Here is a 20,432-nt window from a genome sequence, read left to right as displayed (position 1 = left end):
GAGAGAGAGAGAGACAGACAGACAGACAGAGAGATGGAAGGGAAGAGGGAGGGGGAGAGAGAGAGAGAGAGAGAGAAAGGGGGGAGGCTTTTAGGTGCGCTTTTTTTTTTTTTTTTTTTTTTTTTTTTGTAAATCAGCAGTGCCAGCTATTAATTATGCGCGCTCCAGAGCCGTGCGTGGCTAATGCAAAGCGGCTATTCATAAGGGGGCTGTGCAAATGCACCTGCCTCCCTCTTTCAAATGCCTCCTCTTCACTTCCCTGCCTGTGGCATAATAACGACCACGGCTGTAAAAAAAAAAAAAAAAAAAAAAAAAAAATTGCCAAAGGCTTGAATATATAGAATTGACTGATAGTGATAAATAAAGGTCGGTGTATGGTACGACTTCCAGCTGATAATAATAATAATCAGGAGGCAAACAACCACCAACTGCAGAATTTATTAATTTGGAGAAAGCATTAATCTATTTATGTATTCATTCATTCTGAGGAAACCCTTTCATCATGGCTATTTGGTCCTTACTATGATAATTTCAGACTATTAATTTACACAGTAAAGATGTCTGTAAATCTAGGGGTGAATTTAGTTTAAGAGGAATGTACTATATCAGCCCCTCTTGTGCTATATTAAAATACATACAGGCTTGTTTTTTTCCACACAGCAGCTCCATAATATTTCCTCCCACCCCCACATGAATCCAGTGCAGCCTTTGTTGGGCTCAGCGGGGTGTCAAAAAATATCATGAAACACTTGGACTTCTGTTCCAAGACTGGCAAAGTTTCTCCCCCCGCTGCCAACCCGCCCATCCGACGGACTTGAACCGCAGCAGCATTCAAAAAGAATAATAGAGGCATTATTTCCCATCCGTCTGCAGCTCAGACGCTTCTCAGTGGGCTCGCAGCGGATGTGGACGATATGATCACCGAGTGTGATCCGGATCAATTAGGTCATTTGGTCAAAGGGACAATCAGGGTCTCGTGTTGACTTCACTGCTCTCCCGTTTATTTATTTTTTATTCATTAGGCTAATTTGAAGATGTTGTTAAGATGTTAAGGTCCTGGCGATCCCCTTGCCAGAGATTTATATTTTATCCTGAATCCTGATAGACGTTAGACAGCTGCTTTGCACAGGCATAGGTGAAAATTATATTATAGACATAGATGTCATAAAAATAAATTTATACTGTCAAATGGTTCAGAAATTCCACAGTTCATATAAATAAAAATGCCATCTAATGGGTTAAGCTTTCAATTTATAGCCAACCAGTCCAACATCTTGAATTGAAATATTGATGTAGCGGATGTGTCTCATGAAAACCCTAATTTCAAATTTCAAAGTAGACGCAGTTCTATTCATTTTTAACGATTTGGGGTTCGTTTTTCCCGAGTTGCGAGATGCCCTGAACGCAGCATGTAGTCACCCCAAAAACAAATGAATGCATATAGTTTTGACAGCGGGAAAGCAGCATTTTTGTGTTTTTTCCCCATCACATTTTCTTTCTAAAAATGATAAAAGTAGCCGCAAACACGGCGTCTCCTGGCGTCATCACAGCGCGATTTACTACGTCATCATATGGCGACTGTTATGATTTTTGTAAACATTGACCAGGCGGTGGAGAACGTGAACAGAAACCATGGATAATCTTGTAAAGGTGCCCATCTTTGATACCGAACAACACTTTTGTTTATCGCTATCAGATCTGATCAAAGAAGAAAAGATTTACTCAATCTGCTGTTTACTTGTTAGCCGGTTAGCTCGTTAGCCGGCTAGCTAGAGAAATAGCCTGAAATGTTAGCCTACAAAGATTGCTCCACGGTAGTATAGACTTACTTACTGTGTTGCCTTTGTGGCTATTACACACTTTATGCATGTTTTTGGTGTAAGAAGTGGCAGCCATGTATACAGCTACAGCGTTAGATCAGCTGCTGATGTTAAAGATGCTGCTGACTGGTTTCTGTTCATCTCTGCTTGTGAGCAACGAGAGGCTGAGCTGTCTAGTGTGTGTGTGTGTGTGTGTGTGTGTGTGTGTGTGTCTAGATAGATGTATAAATAAATAGAGAGAGAGAGAGAGAGAGAGAGAGAGAGAGAGAGAGAGAGAGAGAGAGAGAGTGTTTGGTCTTTCTTTAGATTTTATAGGCTAATCTGGCACAGACCTTTCACAATAATGGCCTCTGTACTGTAAGCTTCTTCCTCTGTGCAGCAGTAGATGATGATGATGATGATGACTATACTGCATAGTGCTAGTCAGATTCAGAGATGGCAATAACAAACTTGCCATGTATTTGAACCATCACATTTAGGTTTATGTACACCCAGTGGTCAGTTTATGAGGTATACCTGCACAATCTAACACAATCCAATAAAACTGCTGTGCCATACATTTTACTTTTATGATGCCTGTTATGCTCAGGTTTTCACAGTAATAGAGGTGTTAATTCAGTTATGTGTTTGTTAGTGGTGCTGTTGTACTGGACTGCATTTCATTGAGAGGTGTTTCCAATATTCTGTCCCCCTCGTGTATATAAATAAGGAGGACAAAAAATTAGAAACACCTTTCGATATAATGTATTCCAGTACAAGACCTCTGCAAACTACAACCTCAGTAATAGACATAGAATTAAATTTACATATTCTCCACCATGTCAACAAAATCTGGACATTATAAACTTTCTTAAAAGGTAAAATTTATGGCAGAGCCGTTGCATTGAACTGCATTAGATTGTACAGGTGGATCTAATAAAGTTGAGTGTATATACCTGTAAACTGGCGTGTGTATGTATGCATCTACACTTTTTGACCATGCATACTTCTATATGCAGGCGTGCATGTGTGTGCATGAGCATGTCATGGCACCAACATGTATTTCCTCTTGTATTTCTTCAGGTGCACGGAGCAGGCGGCTATGACTCTGACTTCAGTGATGATGAAGAGGGAGAGTCCTCGCAGAGAGGCCTTAAAAGGTAGAGGTGCATGCTATATGGTTAAATCTCTGAATTAGACTCAAGAATATTTATCAGTGTAGTTGACTTTTGCTTTTAGGAGCATAATTTCATCTGAACTGACCCAATGCATTTAACTCTTTAAGAGGTTATACAAGGAGATATAGACAGTATTCCACAAGACACATTGAATAATCTGAATAAATACATTGCAAAAATTCAGTTTTTTGTCAGGTGAATGTGGAGAGCTTAATGTCCCCTCTACATTTGTGACTCCCTCCAAACATCCAGGCTTCCAAACACACTTATATGGTATATGGTTACATTGCAGGTACGTGCTGTATTTAATCATTTGTGCCTCTGTTGACAGGAAACGCGAGGATGAAATTTTACAGAAGCCATTCCAGAAAGGAGGGCACTCCCAAGTGGCTCATCGGAGTTTCCACTCTAATGAAGTGGACAGGTAGTCAATGCTCAAACGTAATGTTTTAAATTTTAAAACTGTCAAAAAACACATCATGTTTTCATCTCACATGCCTTGCTCTAGGTGCAATCCAAATGTATTGCTTTCTGTGATCCTTATTCTTTTGCTTTCCATTAAATCATGCTCCAATAAACAATTTCTGCCTATAATCAGATTCTTTTTTGTGTTTTTCAGAGAGGAGGCCAGGAACAGAAGAGCCCACCTGATATCACTGAATGCTGTATCCTTCTTTTTTTTGCTCAGTGTTTTGCTAAAACTCAGATGTGAAGAAGATAAAGAAGAAGACCAGGCTCAGGATTATGTCATCTCAAAACAAAGAAAAAGAACAGCAGAATCACCCACTTTGCAAAATGTTCAACTCGCCAGTCAACAGTTTTATATGATGTAACAGCACGACAACAGAATCTTTTCAATCCATATATCCCATGAAAGTCTTGCATTTGAGTTTTTTAAAAAGTCTGAATGCATATGTACTTCATGTTAAAGACATTGAAAATTGGTGCATGTGACAAATTTCGCTGTTTTTGTAGCTCACAGTGAATAGAGTCAGGACAATTATAGCATTATGAGAGTTGCAGCAGTAGGAAAAATAAACTCATGTAATGCAAAACTTAAAGAGAGAGTTTGACCTTAAGCAGACACCCTCAGTTTGAGCGACATAAGAAGTTTGTCAGTGACTACATACTTTACTATGGAGGGAAGATGTCTGACTTCAAACGCTCTGCGTGAGTATTATGTCTTTCAGGGTCAAGCTTGGGTCCATCGGGCTGTTACACACAGGCAAATGAGATAAACAGTTAATTGTCTTTTGAATATAAACAATATCAGACCACTGTTGTGCCAGAGTCTAAAGCAGTAATTCCAGGATTATCATTGTTCTTGTTCCTGTGCTCACTCTTCTAACCTGTTGTTTTGGTCAGAGCTAAAGACAAGACCGATATGGATGTGGTGCGGGAGAATCATCGCTTTCTCTGGAGGGATGAGGATGAGGACGACATGACGTGGTAAGTCCACAGCATGTTGTTGCCAGAGACCCAAATTTTACCCCAACTCCTAACTGTGTATGAACTGCCCCTGTGTGTATCACCTGATTGAACCTGCGTACACCAAATGCACTGATGAAGGCTCTGTTTCGAAACGTTTCTGCATTTTTCTATTGTGGTGTGAACCAAATAAACAAGTGAAATGTAAATAATTTGGCCAGTTTCACTTGAAAAATTGGCACTTTTTTTCCAAATTTTACTCATTTGCTAAGTTGTTTGAAGGATTTCAAACGTCCTTGTTTTTTTCATGACATGATTTGTCTTCACACTTTTTTTTTAAGTCTTGGAATGAACTCTTCTTTTGTGCTCACAGATTGAAACTGTGGCTGGTAAATATCTCAATTTTAACAGCTCCTCTCTGTCTGTCTTGAATGTTCAATAAATGCTTGATCATCATGTCCTGAAAACTGCATTCCTCGGCTCGGGATAAAAGAGAATAACAGTGCTCTGAATTTATTAGCTGCTGGAGTCTTTTGACCAAAACAAATTTGTCTCAGATGTTGTTTGTAAGAATATGAATTGGCCATTTATGAGCGAAGCCTCTGCTGTTACCATTTTCCAGTCTTGTGCTGTCGTCTCCCATATTAAATGTTTTTGTTTCATCCCAGGGAGAAAGAACTGGCTAAGACATACTACGATAAACTGTTCAAAGAGTACTGCATAGCTGACCTCAGCAGATACAAGGAAAACAAGGTAGCGTGGATGGATGATTGAGCGTCTCATTGACTGATTGAATTGTAACCCTGTTCATGAAATGTGTCCCACACAAGCAGGCGAGGGGATTTAAATGAAAAATCAAACAGACACAAATGCAGTAAACAACAGCAAAGACCTGAGAGAGCAAATCCTCCTGTTGCCTGATTTTAACTAATCATTTTGAACATTTTGAATTTTTAACATCAGTAAACTGCTGAGCTAGCAGCTTGGTTAGAGAATACCCTGTACAAAAGTAAAAAACGTTGATGCTGCTTTATGTATTGAGATTAATGTGTTAATAGTTTCTGTGTGTTTTCGCTGCAGTCTGCCATTAGTTTGTAGCAACATGACCGCTCTCACAGACTGTAACTAACAGTATAACAGAATATTTCATACAGTCTGTCCCAGGGGTTTGTCGACTATTAGCTTTGATGGCAGGTTGGTCTTATTAAGACATACAGTGTTGGAAATAGGGAGAAAACCTCCAGACGCAACACAGGAAATATTGTTAATATATTATTGTAACAAATAAGATTTGATTAGATTAAGCTTTATTGATCCTTCTGGGGAAATCTGGCCATTGCAGTAGCAGAGAGAAGGATAAAGCTAAGCATAAAAAAACACTTTTTCAACAAGTAATCACAATCTGAGAACGTACTGAAAGACAGTAATACAGAAATCATGGATCAGACTGTGAACGTGATTTCTCCGGCACCCCTTGTCTTGAAGGGATAATGCATGTTTGCACTCAGTTCAAATGTAGAAATTAATATTCTGATTGAGGTGCCGCAAATAAAGGTCAGGATTTTTTTCCAATGTGTTAGACATCACTGATGTCGACAAATAATTGGTGGGATTACACAACTGCCATGCACAAAAATGTTAAACTGACATCATGTTTAACTCCAGAGCACTGGACTCTGATTGTCCTAATATGGCTAGGTCAGCATTTACAAGTCAAATGAGATTTCTTAGACACTGCTCGTGTCTAAGTGAACATTGTCTTTCAGCACTGTGTTCGCTCCTTTAAAAGCATTGCACTGATTTCCCTGATAATTAAAAGTCAACATTCAAAACTTTGTAAGGCAGTAATTCCTTCTCAATGCCTCATATTAAAACAAAGTGAGGCACACAAGTCAAATTCTTCTGATTGGCCCCTGGGAGGCTGCCACAAAGAATACTGCATACAAGGAAAAAAAACTGAATGTGTGTTGAGTGTGAGACTGTTTCATTATAAGCACTAGTTTGTTAATTTACATGGATCTCTCTTTAATCTTCACCCGACAGTTTGGATTTAGATGGCGGGTTGAAAATGAAGTCGTCTGTGGCAAAGGTAAGCCAGATCCCATGTTATTCTTAGTTTTGTGTCTAGCATAAACTCCAAAACCAAAAATGATCAAGGCCGAAACATTAAAAAGCCCTTACTGAGCACATTGTGCCCTGATAAAGACTCTTTCTCTATCTTATCTCTTATTCTCTTCTTTATTTTATTTTTTTTCTTTATTTCATTCTGTCTCAGTCTGTTTTATCACTTCATATTTATTCTTTTAGCGCTCAACAAATTAGTAGAATTTAAGGATGCAGCGTTCTTTGATATCAGGGGGGCTCTTCTGTCCCTGGCTTCCTCTCTGAAAAACAGGAAACAGAATGGAAGATTAACAATGAGTGTAGCCCATTTAATAAAGGCTTTTTAATGTTTGGCAAGAAGCTGTGCCTAAGAGATTTTTGGTTTTGGCTCATTGATTACTCACAATCTCAAGCCGACCTATCTCATTTGCTGAGATTTGCCCTCAGAATCAAAGAAAACCTTCCTGGACACCAAGAAGTGCAGCAGCTCTCCTCAGCCAATTCAGTGGTCTTTTTTAGATCAACCCACTGCTGTCAATACAGTTTTGGGAGAAGTCCAGCATCGAATAATCCAGGGGTTTTCAGACTTTTTAATGATTTGACTTTCACTAAGATGTGGAACAGTATTTGATACGACTTTGCCCTAGAGAAAACATACAGCTGAAGACCCCATGAAATGGTCTTTTACTTTCTTGATTTCACATATTTCCTGTTAAAACAGGATGTTGAAAGTGTATGGAAGTGCAAACCTATAGGAGTTCAGTTTGGGAGAGGAACACAGTTTTATTTGAAGGGATAAGTGGATAAAAATGGACGTTTAAAGATTTTTGAAGGTTTTATTGGTTGAAATTTTCATTCACATCCACTATTGCAGGATGATGTCCCTATTTAAGATGGTCTGTTTTACAGGCAGTAGAAGTCATGTGAGGTCATTGCATGGAAACTTTAAATGGGAACTTTTAAAAAGCCACTAATTAACAAATGAACTTGCAGTGACATCAAACAATCAATTTTGCTGAGGACTCCCTGAAAGCCCCTTAAGGGCCCCTCGGTGTCCTGGGACCCCACTTTGAAAACCAGCACAATATCTTGTGCCTTAAGAATGATGATCTTATCAAGAGGCACACACTGCGGCAAGCCACATGTTAGGCCAAGAAAATTCTAAATTCAGATAAAACACCGCAGCCATAACACGGATCAGTCCACAGAATATGACATAACGATTCCTTGAGAGCCTGCTCAGAAACCTGACTTGTATGTGAAAGGAAGCTGGCGCTGGTGGGAGTTGGAAAGTCATTTGGGTCATCAAGTGGGCACCTCCCATCACTGATGATTCACTGGTGACTCACAAAATGCCTCCAGAGGGCAGAAGTAAACTTTGGTGCCTAAAATCCTGCCTCACCTACATTTTGACTTACATGCACAATATAATGATACACTGGTAGAGATGTTGGTGTTTGTGCGATTTCACCCTGCTATTGTGTTATTGTAACCATTAGATAATAGGGTTTTGCAACATAATGTCCACAATACAGTACCACAGAGAAGTTCACAGTCTTCACCTCTAGATGGTAGTAGAGGTCCAGTGTCAATTTGAGCACAGTGAGTGATTACAGTGTTGCTTTGCGTCACATGAAAATGACTCTTTTCATGTTAGAGTCGGTCCTATTTCACAAACAGGTTCGTTGCACGCTACCTTGAAGATATTGGCTCGACGAGATGGCATCACAAAAGTATTTTAAAGATATGATCCTTCGGTTGATTTTTCTTTTTATTAATTTGTAGCTCTGGGTTTTTGATTCGCTGTGTGTTATAAAGAAGTGAGCTCTTTCCATCTCTGCATTTCTTCTTCCTCAGGAGCCTACCCTGACAGTTTGGCAGAGCCTAAATGTTTGTTGTCTAGTTGTTGTTCAGCATCAGGACAACGCCTCCGCTCTCTATCTACATACCCTTCTTTCATGTCAGCGACAGACATATATAGATTTTCCTGGAACGACGGTATCACTAAGTTGGAGAGGGCAAACTCGTCTCGATTGGTCATTAACACACTCCGCACACACCCACGCACGGTAGAATAATTTAGATCTGTTCAAAACAATACAGGATAAATATGCAAAATAAGTAATAAAGATGCAGTCTAGAATCTGAAAGGGAGAAACACACACAGACATACACATACACAGAGATCTCTAAGAAAGCTGAATAAGCCAATATGTTGTTCCAGATTAAGACTTCGTAATCCCGGCCTCTGACAGTTTACCCCCTGCAGCAGCACTCGACAGGAAGTGGGATTAGATCAGGTCACTGACGCCTCGGGGACTTCGATTCACTTGTCATGCTTGTGATTTGTAGCATGCCGACATCTCCCAGAGAAATACTTATTAAACAGAGCATGGACACTTAACCTCTCCAGTGAAATCGATGCAAATGAAATTCCATAAGGCGGTGTGCGCATATTGTCAAAGTTAAAAGTACTTGGGCTGCGAGTTCAAGAAAAGTCTGTAATATTATGGCTTTAGGTTGGTTTAATGTAGAAGCCAATAAAGTGCCATATTCAAATAGGCGGTCTGCAGTTTTGCCTTGTATTCATCATTTGGATGCAAAATCTATACTAGACTGTAGATGAGTTAACACCAAGAAAGACTGTCACTTTATTAATGAAATACTTAACACCTTGGACTCTAGCTCATGTAGCAACCACAAGGCGGTTTGAAAATAAACGCTACCTAAGGTCTTTAAGAAGTGTTGAATCTCATTTATCATGAACTTGGTTTACTTGTTAGTATTTGTTAACAGTGCTGGCTCAACAACAAAAGGGCTAATGAAAGTGCTTTTCAGCAGACCTGAATGTACTCCCACTTACAGATAGATTAGTTAAGCTGCTTAAAAAGACTGAACTATTCCTTTTACCGTCTCTAACCGGCCTCAGTCTTTTTCTAATAAAGGCCACTGAGTGTCCACTCTGCTATGGACCCCTTTTTGGACATCGGCCTTTTATCAGTGATTTGTCTGTTGCTATCTGTGAGCTTACAGTCATGTTGCTGTTGGGTAATGCTGACTACTGTTCACCTGATCAGGAGGATTACTGAGAGCACTGACCTACAGTTTCACGAGCTTCATGGCCATCATGTGAGAAATATGTGGGACGAAGCGGCGTGTGGAAAAGGTTCACTGTAAAAAGGCGCCCCTTCTTTTTGTTACAGATTCAGACAAATTTCAGTTCTTTTTTGGTCTTTTTAAAGAGACAGAGAGGGTAGGACATGCGCCAGAGATTATGAGCTGGAAGCAAACACATGACATAAGGAGTGCATGTTACAAACCTTCTGTGAAAAAGCACTTATTTCTCTGAAAAAGTCACGATTTATTTCAATACTGCACGAGAGAAGGAGTAATCTAGACCTCTCCACTGGAGCTTGATAGCTCTTTGAAGTCCAAAAAAAGTCCTTGAGCCATGTAAAACCATTGTATTTGTTTATCTACATAACTGCTCACAGTATAAGAGATTACCAGTGGAAGTTAAGATGTAAGAATTTGGCCGAACATCATAACTTTGGATATGGGAATAGAAATATTCTGTAATGAGAGAGGTCGTATATTGTACGAGACAGAGGCTTGTCGAATATCGGGTCACGTCTCGGGCTAATTTTATGCTGGAGCAGATGTGGACGTGCGGTGCAAGGTATGCAGGGCTTTCATTCTTATGCATGCTTTACCGGCCGTGCTGATGGTGTAAACTGAGCATTACTCTTGCTGTCAGAAGGAGGTTAAAGGCCAGAGTTAGCTAAGGCCATTTTTGTTTTAGGTGGGCCTCCTGTCAATGAATGATATGTGAGAGGGCTCATCTTATGTAACTAACTTGACTTTCAAAGAAAAGTGTTTAACACACACGCTACCAAGCTGGGTCTCTTACATATGGTGCATGGATTAGCTTTGACCCACCTCTGCCATCTCTGCACTCCCAGCTCTGCTCTTAATTGGAGTTTGAGGGCACACTAAGCCAGCTCTCTAACATTGTAGTAGAATTTCCTTGACTTGCTTCCAGTGGGGCAGGGATTTCTCTTTTTTTTTTCTTCAGGAAAGAGATTCTATTCAGTATTTCCTGTTTTTCTGCACTTCTTTGTTCCACTCTTTGAATTGTGGCTATCATAATTCACAAATTAAAAGATGTTTTGCCTTGCCTTATTTAGATATTTGTCACCTTAATTTATTTAATCTGCTCACAAATTACTGAAATTGAATGTATTCACGCACTGTTAATGAATGGCTGTTTGAACTCATTATCAGTTTTAATTAAAATGAAAGTAATGGACCAATTAAAAGCCAAGGTCCTTTCTATGGCTTTGATTGCTTGCATTAGCCTGGCTTGGGTTCCGAGATGGGGAGGATTTGTTCCTTGTAAAGCGATCCAATTGGGCTCTATTGTGCTACACCTAATAAATCAATCCCAGAGAGGTAATTGAGTTTATTCTAAACAGTGGAAGTAAAAACCTGTTAGCCCACAGCCCACAGTGTTGCTCAGTCTAACATTTTCAGAGGTGCTCAGTCCAACACGGGAGGCCTGTCTCTGTACTTGGCTGTTCTTGTCCTAATGCGTGCAGCTCTGTGAATGTGTGGCACGGTGGTGCTCCAGAAAAAAACTGCAGTGCATTAGAGAGGCAGGAAGGTCGGAGTGACATGCAATTCAGGTCTTTAGACACATACTGTACAAACCCATAATCTCACAGTGGCATGCTACGCTTCTTAGCTTGTTTAGTTAACAGGATGCCTGGGGTAAGCAACGGCTGCAAAATGGAATTACTGCTGATCTTAGGTCAACATAGCCAGGATTACATATCGGTTTGATGTCGTGGAATGATGGACATAAAAATGCACTGTTCTTAAATCAGATCTTGGATGCTGAGAGGGTTTTTTAGGTGGCACTTTGTGGTTAAAGATAAAGCAGCGACACCGGTAACCGTTTTTTGTCATGACGACTTGACATTTGCCAGGGGTATGATTATTGTCATTGGTAGTCTTGTAGTACCTGACTGCTGGTCTTGGAGCACAGGAACCCAGTGTGAAAACCCATTTGGAGGTGGAGGGGGCTCACACACGGTCTTCACCACAGTATTTGTGTGAATACTCTGGTGTTTTACTGAAAAAAATAATATAACATTAAAAATATGCATGGAAAGTGAAGGAGGAACACTCTCCTTCTTTGCAGAATGTGAAAAATACAACCCAATAAAGTACTAACTCCTTCGAGGCAACTGGAGCACATCAAAATGTCAGTTCTGCTGCCCAAAATGGAGTAAATAAGATCAGTTTTGCTCTCTGCCTTTTATGAGTGCTCCAGTTGTCTTCCAAGAACTCGGCCTTTTTTTATTTATTTATTTATTTTTAGATATTTTTCATGTATTTTGCCTAATTGGTGAACACCACTCCTAAGTTATTGTTTGCTGCAGCCCACAGGCACACTTGATCTACCATTGCAATGTCTTCGAGCAAAACCTTCAAAATCTGCTCAGCCAGCAGTGAAAGACTGTATTGGTCAGGGCCCAGATGTGAGCGTATATACTTTTGTAAACAACAGCAACACATGATATGATAATGATAATAATTTCTCGGTCATTCTGCTTGCTTCAAGGAGAGCGTGTTCTTCATCAACTTTAGCGGTCATCTAAGAGTTAATAAAAAGTGAAACAATCCTGGCCCAGGTCACCGTCCAGTGACTTCATCCAGTGAGCGTTAATCATGCTGCCATCTGGCCGCCTATCTCCCTCTTGATCTCCTGCCACTGGCTGGTGGCTTTAGGAACCATTGACGTAGGAGGACAGGAGTCTCCCTCTCTTAACAGGCTTAGTCAGCCCGCTGAATGCCAGCTCCCCGTCCGGAGCACGTGAGGTTAGTCAGCCTGATATGTTAGGATACCCAAACACTTACCAGCAAGAAGGTGGAGACACATAGATATGTGCTGTTATTAAAAAATGAAAGTAGTAATGCTGTGTGTGCCCTTACTTTGAAAAGTTGAAATTACTTTTGATCCCTGCACCAGTCAGAAGAATTGTGCTTATTTGCTGTTTGTGGGAAAAATAACATTAACACAATTTCAGTATGAAAAGGTAAAGTCATACTTAATTCAAAACTACCAGAAGAGGTGAAAATATCAGTTACTTGCTTTAATTATTGTTGAATTTACCTTTTAACCTTTCTTTAGTCATGCAAGTTGCCTAGAAACAAATTCCCTTTATAGCCTCTCCCTCAGGAGAGGCTATAAAGGGAAAGTTACAAACATTTACACACTTGTGTCTCATAACTTTCCACTGCAGCCACAGTCTTTTACTTTGAGGTGCTGAGCAGCTTCACTGGCCCATTTGGAGGCTTTAGTTTCTTTAGTGCCTTGCTCAGCGGTACTTGGACAGCAGTTGTTACAGAAGAGCAAAGCACATGCCTCTACCTCCTCCCCTCATGGACCAAGACTTGTTATTGTGTACATGTATCTGCTCTCAATTGATTTGCGTGTGAGAGTGTGTATGTGAGTGTGTGTGAGAGAGAGACGGAGCGAGAGCCTTGTCGCCAGAGAACTCCAGCGTGACTTTAACTGACGTCATGGTGATGGTGAAGAGACAGGATTCTCTCAGGTTCCCTGGCACTGCTCGCTGTTCATGGTGCCACGCTGGCACCAAGACAGGGGGATGGCACCGTCCCAAGTAACGCCTATACAATATGAGAAGGGAATAGTCATCCAGGATTTAAAGGGATACCTGCAATTTAAAATTAGGTTTACGCACTGCACTAAGAACTTACATTTTGACAGAAATGTTTCCACATTTGCCCTTGAGATCTGAATAGGCATTCTTCCAGGGTAGCTAGAGGGACAAATATTGTAGCTTTTGAAAAATAATATGAATGAAGCAAAATGTCTGACAGCAATTAAATTTGCCAGTGTATCTTTTTCAAAGTATCTTTATTATTGCTTTTGATAATTGATGAATGTGATTGGTACATTGGGAAATACATATTTTCTGCAGTCTAGCCATCTATCTATCTATCTATCTATCTGTATATCCATGTATCTGTCCACACACACATACAGAGAGACATAAAATACCTTTTATGTAATGCTTTTCAGTTTGGGCTGTATGGGTTATTGTGATGGTATCGAGTAGTCCACTGAACAACTCTCCCAAATTCAAAATCTTGACATTTGAACTTGTGATAACATCAAGCTGTAGAATCTGTGGTTGCTTAATAGGGAATGAGTAAGGCTAAGCACACAATAGACAAGATCTGAGACTGACTCCTAGGACAAGACCCCGCTCAGAAAGACAATCTTCACCAATACTCACGCTTTGATTCGGTGAAGCACCCACAAGCTCAGCATGCCACACACTTTGGGATATTCAGTCCTGACCACATGTAAGAAAATATAGAAAACAGATTCTGTCTTCAAGTCACAACACCACCAACAAGAAAGGAATATGGGGTCAAAATCAGATTTTATTCCCAAATATAAAATCAATAATAAACAAATGCTTGTTAAAAACAGATTTATCACAGTCCATGTTTAAAAGCTCCTGTAACATGCCCCCTAAGTGTCCAGTTCATCACTCAGGCCTCCATTCGTCATGGAATCCTTAACGTCTGATCACTTTCATGAGCAGCCCACTCACGTCTGCAGGTCAGTCACCTCCCCTTTGTACAAGAAAGAAGCGCACATCAGTGCTTGTTGTGTGCAGTGCTGCCCAAACACTAGATAAACCAACAGCCGAGCCAATAAATATCAAACATGTTTGGCACAGTTTGGAGCGGCTGCCTGTGGCTCCAAGTGGCCCTGAGTGGATCACCTTGACTCTGTAAACTCTGCACACAACATTCCCAGGGAAGATTCTTTGCTTGGCTTGGCCTTGGCCGAGAAAGGAAACAGTTATCATTTTTTCAATAAGTCGGAAGAAACAGGAGATTTTCAGAAAGGTTAATGACTAATGTCACTTTAGGTGACGGTGTTCAAAATTTTTAAAAAAAAGTTCAAACACACAGCCTGCATACGCATATCTTTTGTGCCTCTTTTCATCACTGATATTGTTGTTGTCAGTTTCCTCTTGCGTCTACAAGTAAACCCAATCCACCAATCAAACCTGCTCTCGGGCCAGAATGCTCTCTCCCTATCCGACGTCACAGGGCCTTAATCTAATACAGTGTGTGAACAGAAAGTTGTGGTTATGGTCCAAGTGGCTGGCAGCCATGACGAATGGCATCACATCACCTGAATGTTTACAGAGTGCAGATGTAAGTGGGAGGGGATGGGGGATGCTCTGACGCACTCAGTCCCTGTTACAATCTGGAGGATCCCCAGAGGCAGATCAGTACCGTCTTAAGCCCTGCTAGGAGTAATAGGCAGGCTGTCCAGCGGATGAGGGAGGCCTTAAGAGCCGGACGAGTCGAGAGCAGTAGGAGGGAGGAGAAAATGGAGGAGGGTGCTGGGGTGTGGAGGGATGAGAGCAGGAGGGATTGGGGAGAGGAACAAGAGCAGGAGGGGGGAGATGAAAGGCAGCAGAGGGTTTGGGAAGAAGAAGGGAGAGACACTAAGTGGAAAAGAGGGAGGTGGAGATGGGGGAGAGCAAACGGGTGGAGTACAATAGGAGGGGAAGAGAGTGAAAACAGTGGTGATGGGTGTTGAGCAGATCCAGGGTTGGAAGGTTGCCTAAAATAATCCAAGTTCAGAGATTTATTTTCTGCATTTATTTACCCTATGCATATTACTTTTTCGGATATCTTTGTCTTTGCATCAACCTTATTCCTTTGCTTTTTGAAACCTTTTTGCCCTGCCGGTTCCCTCTGTGAATTAGTAATTACATATGCATGCTGCACAGCCAAGCTTAGTTCAAAGGCACAGAACCTTATTTTAAATTGTAGTGGAGATCCCCCAGTTTCCTGAGATACCAAATTTGTCCTGCTGAATACAATGCAAATGTGTATGTTTTCTATTTGATGTCACGGTGCGGCCATAAAACAACTCACTTATTTCACTCAATGTAAACATGATGTAGCTTGAGAGAAGCACAGCAACCACCAGATGTAAAATATATGTCGTTTTGAAGTTTCTCAAAGGAATACTCCAGTGTTTTTGGCAAAATATCCTTTTTTGGACTGACATAGACTGAGAAAGACGATCGCTGCCATTTTCACATCTGTACATCCAGTGGCTTGATTCCAGTGGGTAGCATTTCATGTTAGTTTAGCATAAAAATTGGTGTTTTGCCCAGAATACCCTTGGAGTATTCCTTTAAGGGGAAGTTTAAGGGAAAAACAGAGCTCAAGAGGTTAAAAAGAATCTCCTTGTTTGTTGATCAAGCAATTAAAGTTGGTTCTACATTCTATTGCAGTCATCATAAGTTGCTCTGGGTATGAGTTGTATGCCTAAAATGTAATTTAATGTAGCCTGTCAAAAATCTCATTTTCAGTGGTCACACATGCATGTTTCCAGCACATCAGTGTGTTTCCTGCGGACATAAATTTATTGATGCATGTATGTGTGTGCTCTCTGGTCCGTTAGGTCAGTTCCAGTGTGGTAACAAGCGCTGTGAGAAGCAGGAAGGCCTCAAGAGCTGGGAGGTGAATTTTGGTTATGTGGAACAGGGCGAGAAGAGGAACGCATTGGTCAAACTCAGTAAGCTACATGAAAAATTATCTTCAGTTTTCTGAGATTATTCTTTGTAAAAAAAAAATGTGTTTCTGCGTATGTGTGAGCGACTGTGACTGTCTGTCTGTCTGTGTCTGTGTTTGGGCAGGGGTTCCTGTCTAAGACTCAGTGCATAATAATCCTCCTTAAGGTATCATACTGTAGACAATCCTATTAGAATAATTACCATAATTGAAAGACCCACCAGTCATAGTGAACTTACTCAAGCAGGAAATGACAGGCGGTTTTAACAAGCTCGTGCAACAGGTCGGATCCAGACACGTTCTTTCTCCTCATCCTCCTTTCATCATCTTTTCAAAAAGCACTTCACCTCCCTCTCTCCAGTCTTTCTCCTCAGCCTGCCCCCAACCTGCTCCTGTCTTGTAAAAAAAAAACTAAAAAAAAAACAATATTTTTTCCTGCCTGGCTCTCATTTCTTTGCCAGGCTCATTTTTTATTATGCATGAACATTGTAGAGATCCAGGAGATTTGTTGCTCATTCGGTCAGGTCGCTGTAGCTTTGACCCTTGTACCTTTTATACCGTTGGCTGCTTGTAATGTTTGATTTAGGAGTTTAATCTTATTCTGCTGTTGCTCTTTCTATTTACCGCTCTGGAAGAGAGCACCGGCTGCTATTATGATGAAGATAATTAAAATAAATGTGACATTTCCAAGCCCTGCAAGATTACAATTAACTACTCAAACACAGTGCAATCGTCAAAGTTATAGCACCTTGATAAAAGCTGCAATAAACATAGCAACAATGATAACCAGTATAACTGCTACTAAGACTAAGATAAGTTATTATCAATAATAACACTAGTTGACTACCACTAACATTACTACGACTACTACAACCACTGCTGATGTCACTTGTTATATTACTAGTATTAATACTAGTACTGCTAATAGCCTATTAATACTACCACTAAGGCTAAGCTCATTTAAATAAGTTATCGTCAACACTAGCCGATTACTACCAATGCTACTACTACTACTGCTACTGCTATTACCAGTACTAAGATCATTTAAATGAATTGTTAATAACACTACTACTACTAATAATACTAATACTACTACTGATCATAATTATAATAAATACAGTTGTGGTACTTTGACGCTGAACAAAATTACAGCGTGTTGCCAAATGGTGATGATGATGATGATGCTGCTGCTGCTGCTGATGAAGTTGTATCTCTTCTAGGACTGTGCCCTGAGTGCTCCTTCAAACTCAACTACCACCACAAGTAAGCCAATCCACATTATTAAATTATGATACATTTTTGAAACCTCTCCAGAGCCCGTGCTGGACTGCAGACTGTTTTTAAGTTTTAGCCAAGATTCTCAGAACGGCTTTGAGCGTGTAGGGTTTCAAGGCGTATCCTTGTATTTTCTGACACTTTAAACATACTTGGCTCTGCGCGCGATTATGTTTTTAGACGGAGGGAGGTGAAAGCAAAGAAGAAAACTTGGAGGCGCTCAGAGGAAAACCTGGAACCACGACAGAAGAAGAAAAAGAGGAGCAAATCCAAGTCTTCTTCTCACTCCAAGAAGCACAAACACAAAGACCGGCAAAAGAGGCACAGAAGTAAAGACCACACACTCTTCTTCTCTTCTCTTCTCTTCTCTTCTCTTCTCCTTTATTCTCTTCTCTTCTCTTCTCTTCTTTTTTCTTCTCCTCTCTTCTCTTCTCACAAAGTCCAAGGCCTCAATCTCAAGGCAGTAATCACGTGGGAGGGGAACAGCATGTTCTTTATTAGATTTAACTCTTAGAAACAAGACTATTCTTATTTTTCATGTGTTTAATGATATTATTATGCAACAATTCCCTTTCCCTTAAAACCCAGTTTATTTTATAACTGTTTTCACTGCTGTTTACTGGCCTCCTCTGTCTCTCCGCAGATCACTCCTCCTCCTCCTCCTCCTCCTCCTCGTCCTCCAGCAGTTCAGAGAAGTCGCAGGACTCGGACAAAGGTAGCCTTCATAACCTCGTAACACACACACACACACACACACACAATCCCTCAATCCCTCATCACTCTCTCGCTAGCATTCTCCCATCGTGTTCTCACACACATGTCAGGCATTTTACCATACAGATGCACTGCACAGTTTATCATATACTCCCCCAGGCCTCTGCACCCTGACACTATGCCAGACTTTTTAGCCTGAAAAACACCCCAACTGTTCCTCTGGGAGACACATCCATTAGCGCTGGAGTTAATAGCAATAGACTGACAGCAGGCCTGCGTTTGCTCAGCTCTCTGTCTCTGTCTTCCATTTGTTTCTTCCCATTTCCCCTCGTATTTATCGGTTTCTTTGTTTCATCTATTCCGTCTGTGTTCCTTTGTTTCTTTCCTGGTTTCATTCATTGCTTGTGTATTTGTTTATTTCTTTCCCTACTTCCTGTCGGTGTATCCCTCCTTGTGAAAAATATAACACTAAGCAAACATGAGTTATGTCTTTGCCCTCATTCCCCTGTTTTTTGAGCTACCTGAAAAGGATGAAGGTCACATTCCAGGGTCTGGATAGATGGATGGAGATGGATGGAAAGGATGGGTGGGTGGGCGGGCTGGATGGACGTATACATAACAAAAAAGGCTCTTTCTCTGCCCAAAGGTCATGCCATTGAATTCAGTATTCAATGGATTCCACACACATACACAGTCACTCTATGGCACACTCTCTTCCTCTCTCATTCACACACATGGAGCAGCTATTCAAGGCTGACACATTTTACTGACACATTTTACTGCTGGTTTTGTGGAATATTATGGAAGGGTAGGATGAGAAATTTGAAATTTTGTGGAATTAGGGGAATAGCGGGGATTTTAACAAATGGGTCACTTTACAGGAATCAGACTACAGAGTGTCAAATACAGAAATGTGTTTTCCAACCTGTTGCATTAGGTTGTTGCTTTCAGCTGTTTCTCTCCACAGCAAGCTCAAGGGGTTTCCTGAGCTGAAGCACAACGCTAATGACATAGTAAGTAGGTAACTAGGAACTAAGACGTCTAATCGTGGAAAGTCATGGAGAAGTCATGGAGTCAGAGCCGCGGTCACATTTGTAAACAAAGGTTCATCCATTTCCTTGTGGTAGCCTGACTGATAGCTCTCTGAACCTCCCCCCTACAGACTCTGGAGATGAGCCAGAAGACCAATCAGAGGCAGACCACTGGCGAGGACCCGCCCCCGTGGTGGAGGAAAAGTCAAGGTGAGATTACCAGCTAATGTTCATATTAAATGACACCCGGTAAGCTGCTCTGAAACCATCGCAGACAGTCTTGACTGCTTAGCCTACATAGGACAGTGAGGCTTACATAGTGTACGGACCATTTACCTCCCCTCCGCAAAGCTGCCCTTAGCTGTCAAGGTGTCCTTTCGCAAGATGCTAAATCCCCTCCTGCTGCTGGATGCTGCTCCTGCCTCAGCATGCAGTCTTTGGTGCTTTCATAAGAGAGTTTTTGATAAACAATCATTAGTGAAGTGGATATGATGGCCAAGTACGTCATCTCTATAACAGAACAGTCTAATAAGTTCAGAAAATGTGATCCATTTACTGTAAAAAAAGCCTTTAAAACCAGAAAATATAAACATTTAACATCCATAATCTCAGATGATATCTAGTGTTATATCATGATGTCGATATAATATCAATATATCACCCATCTGTTAAATGGAGCATAGCACTAACTTTGCTGTGGTTAGAGTCCAAGGCCACCTGTACAAAAACAAACCTATAAAACTGCATCATTAGGAGTACATTGTGCGTGACAGAAACTCAATTTTATTTATTTATTTATATATTTATATTTGTGTTATGTCTATTCAGGGAGGAGGAGTTTGATGAATACTTTGAGGACATGTTCCTCTGACTGACATGGCATCAGCTCCAGTGCGACTGCAACTACACTTCCTTCTGCAGCACCACTAACTGTAAAGAGGATGATTTTCTTCTGTTTTGTCTTTGCTTCTTGTGTGTGCGTGCGTGCATGTATCCTTTTGTCTGTGTATGTTCCAGTACCGCTACAGAAATAAACATTTGTTCGCCATGTATTTTTCACTGAGCGTCCTATTTGCATCTCTGTCACCATCTGCGTTACACACTGCATGCACAAAACATAGGGATTACGTGCTCCTTCCATGAAATAGAACAAACAGGTACATACATGCCAAAGCTACGATTTTCTATTCATTCCACCTGTTTCTTGTATTTTTGGTTTCTTTTCTTGATAAGTACCTTTACTCCCATAAACAACGCCA

At 40.8% G+C, this 20,432-nt stretch overlaps 1 protein-coding gene across 1 annotated transcript; it reads left to right on the top strand.

Moving 5' to 3' along the window:
- The first annotated feature begins 1,545 nt into the window (after nucleotides 1–1,545).
- On the top strand, nucleotides 1,546–20,236 carry fra10ac1 (FRA10A associated CGG repeat 1). The gene is made up of 14 exons (XM_030077061.1): nucleotides 1,546–1,650; nucleotides 2,883–2,959; nucleotides 3,309–3,401; nucleotides 3,597–3,642; nucleotides 4,071–4,147; nucleotides 4,343–4,426; nucleotides 5,074–5,158; nucleotides 6,449–6,494; nucleotides 16,044–16,157; nucleotides 17,374–17,416; nucleotides 17,609–17,757; nucleotides 18,072–18,143; nucleotides 19,305–19,383; nucleotides 20,002–20,236. The coding sequence occupies exons 1-14, from the start codon at nucleotides 1,633–1,635 to the stop codon at nucleotides 20,042–20,044; spliced, it is 1,026 nt and encodes a 341-aa protein (XP_029932921.1). The 5' UTR covers nucleotides 1,546–1,632; the 3' UTR covers nucleotides 20,045–20,236.
- Nucleotides 20,237–20,432: the final 196 nt, after the last annotated feature.

The sequence above is a fragment of the Myripristis murdjan genome, chromosome 19 (genome assembly GCF_902150065.1).
Source record: "Myripristis murdjan chromosome 19, fMyrMur1.1, whole genome shotgun sequence".
Lineage (NCBI taxonomy): Eukaryota > Metazoa > Chordata > Actinopteri > Holocentriformes > Holocentridae > Myripristis > Myripristis murdjan.
Note: the sequence above shows the minus strand (reverse complement) of the source record. Positions and strands in the feature narration are given on the sequence as shown.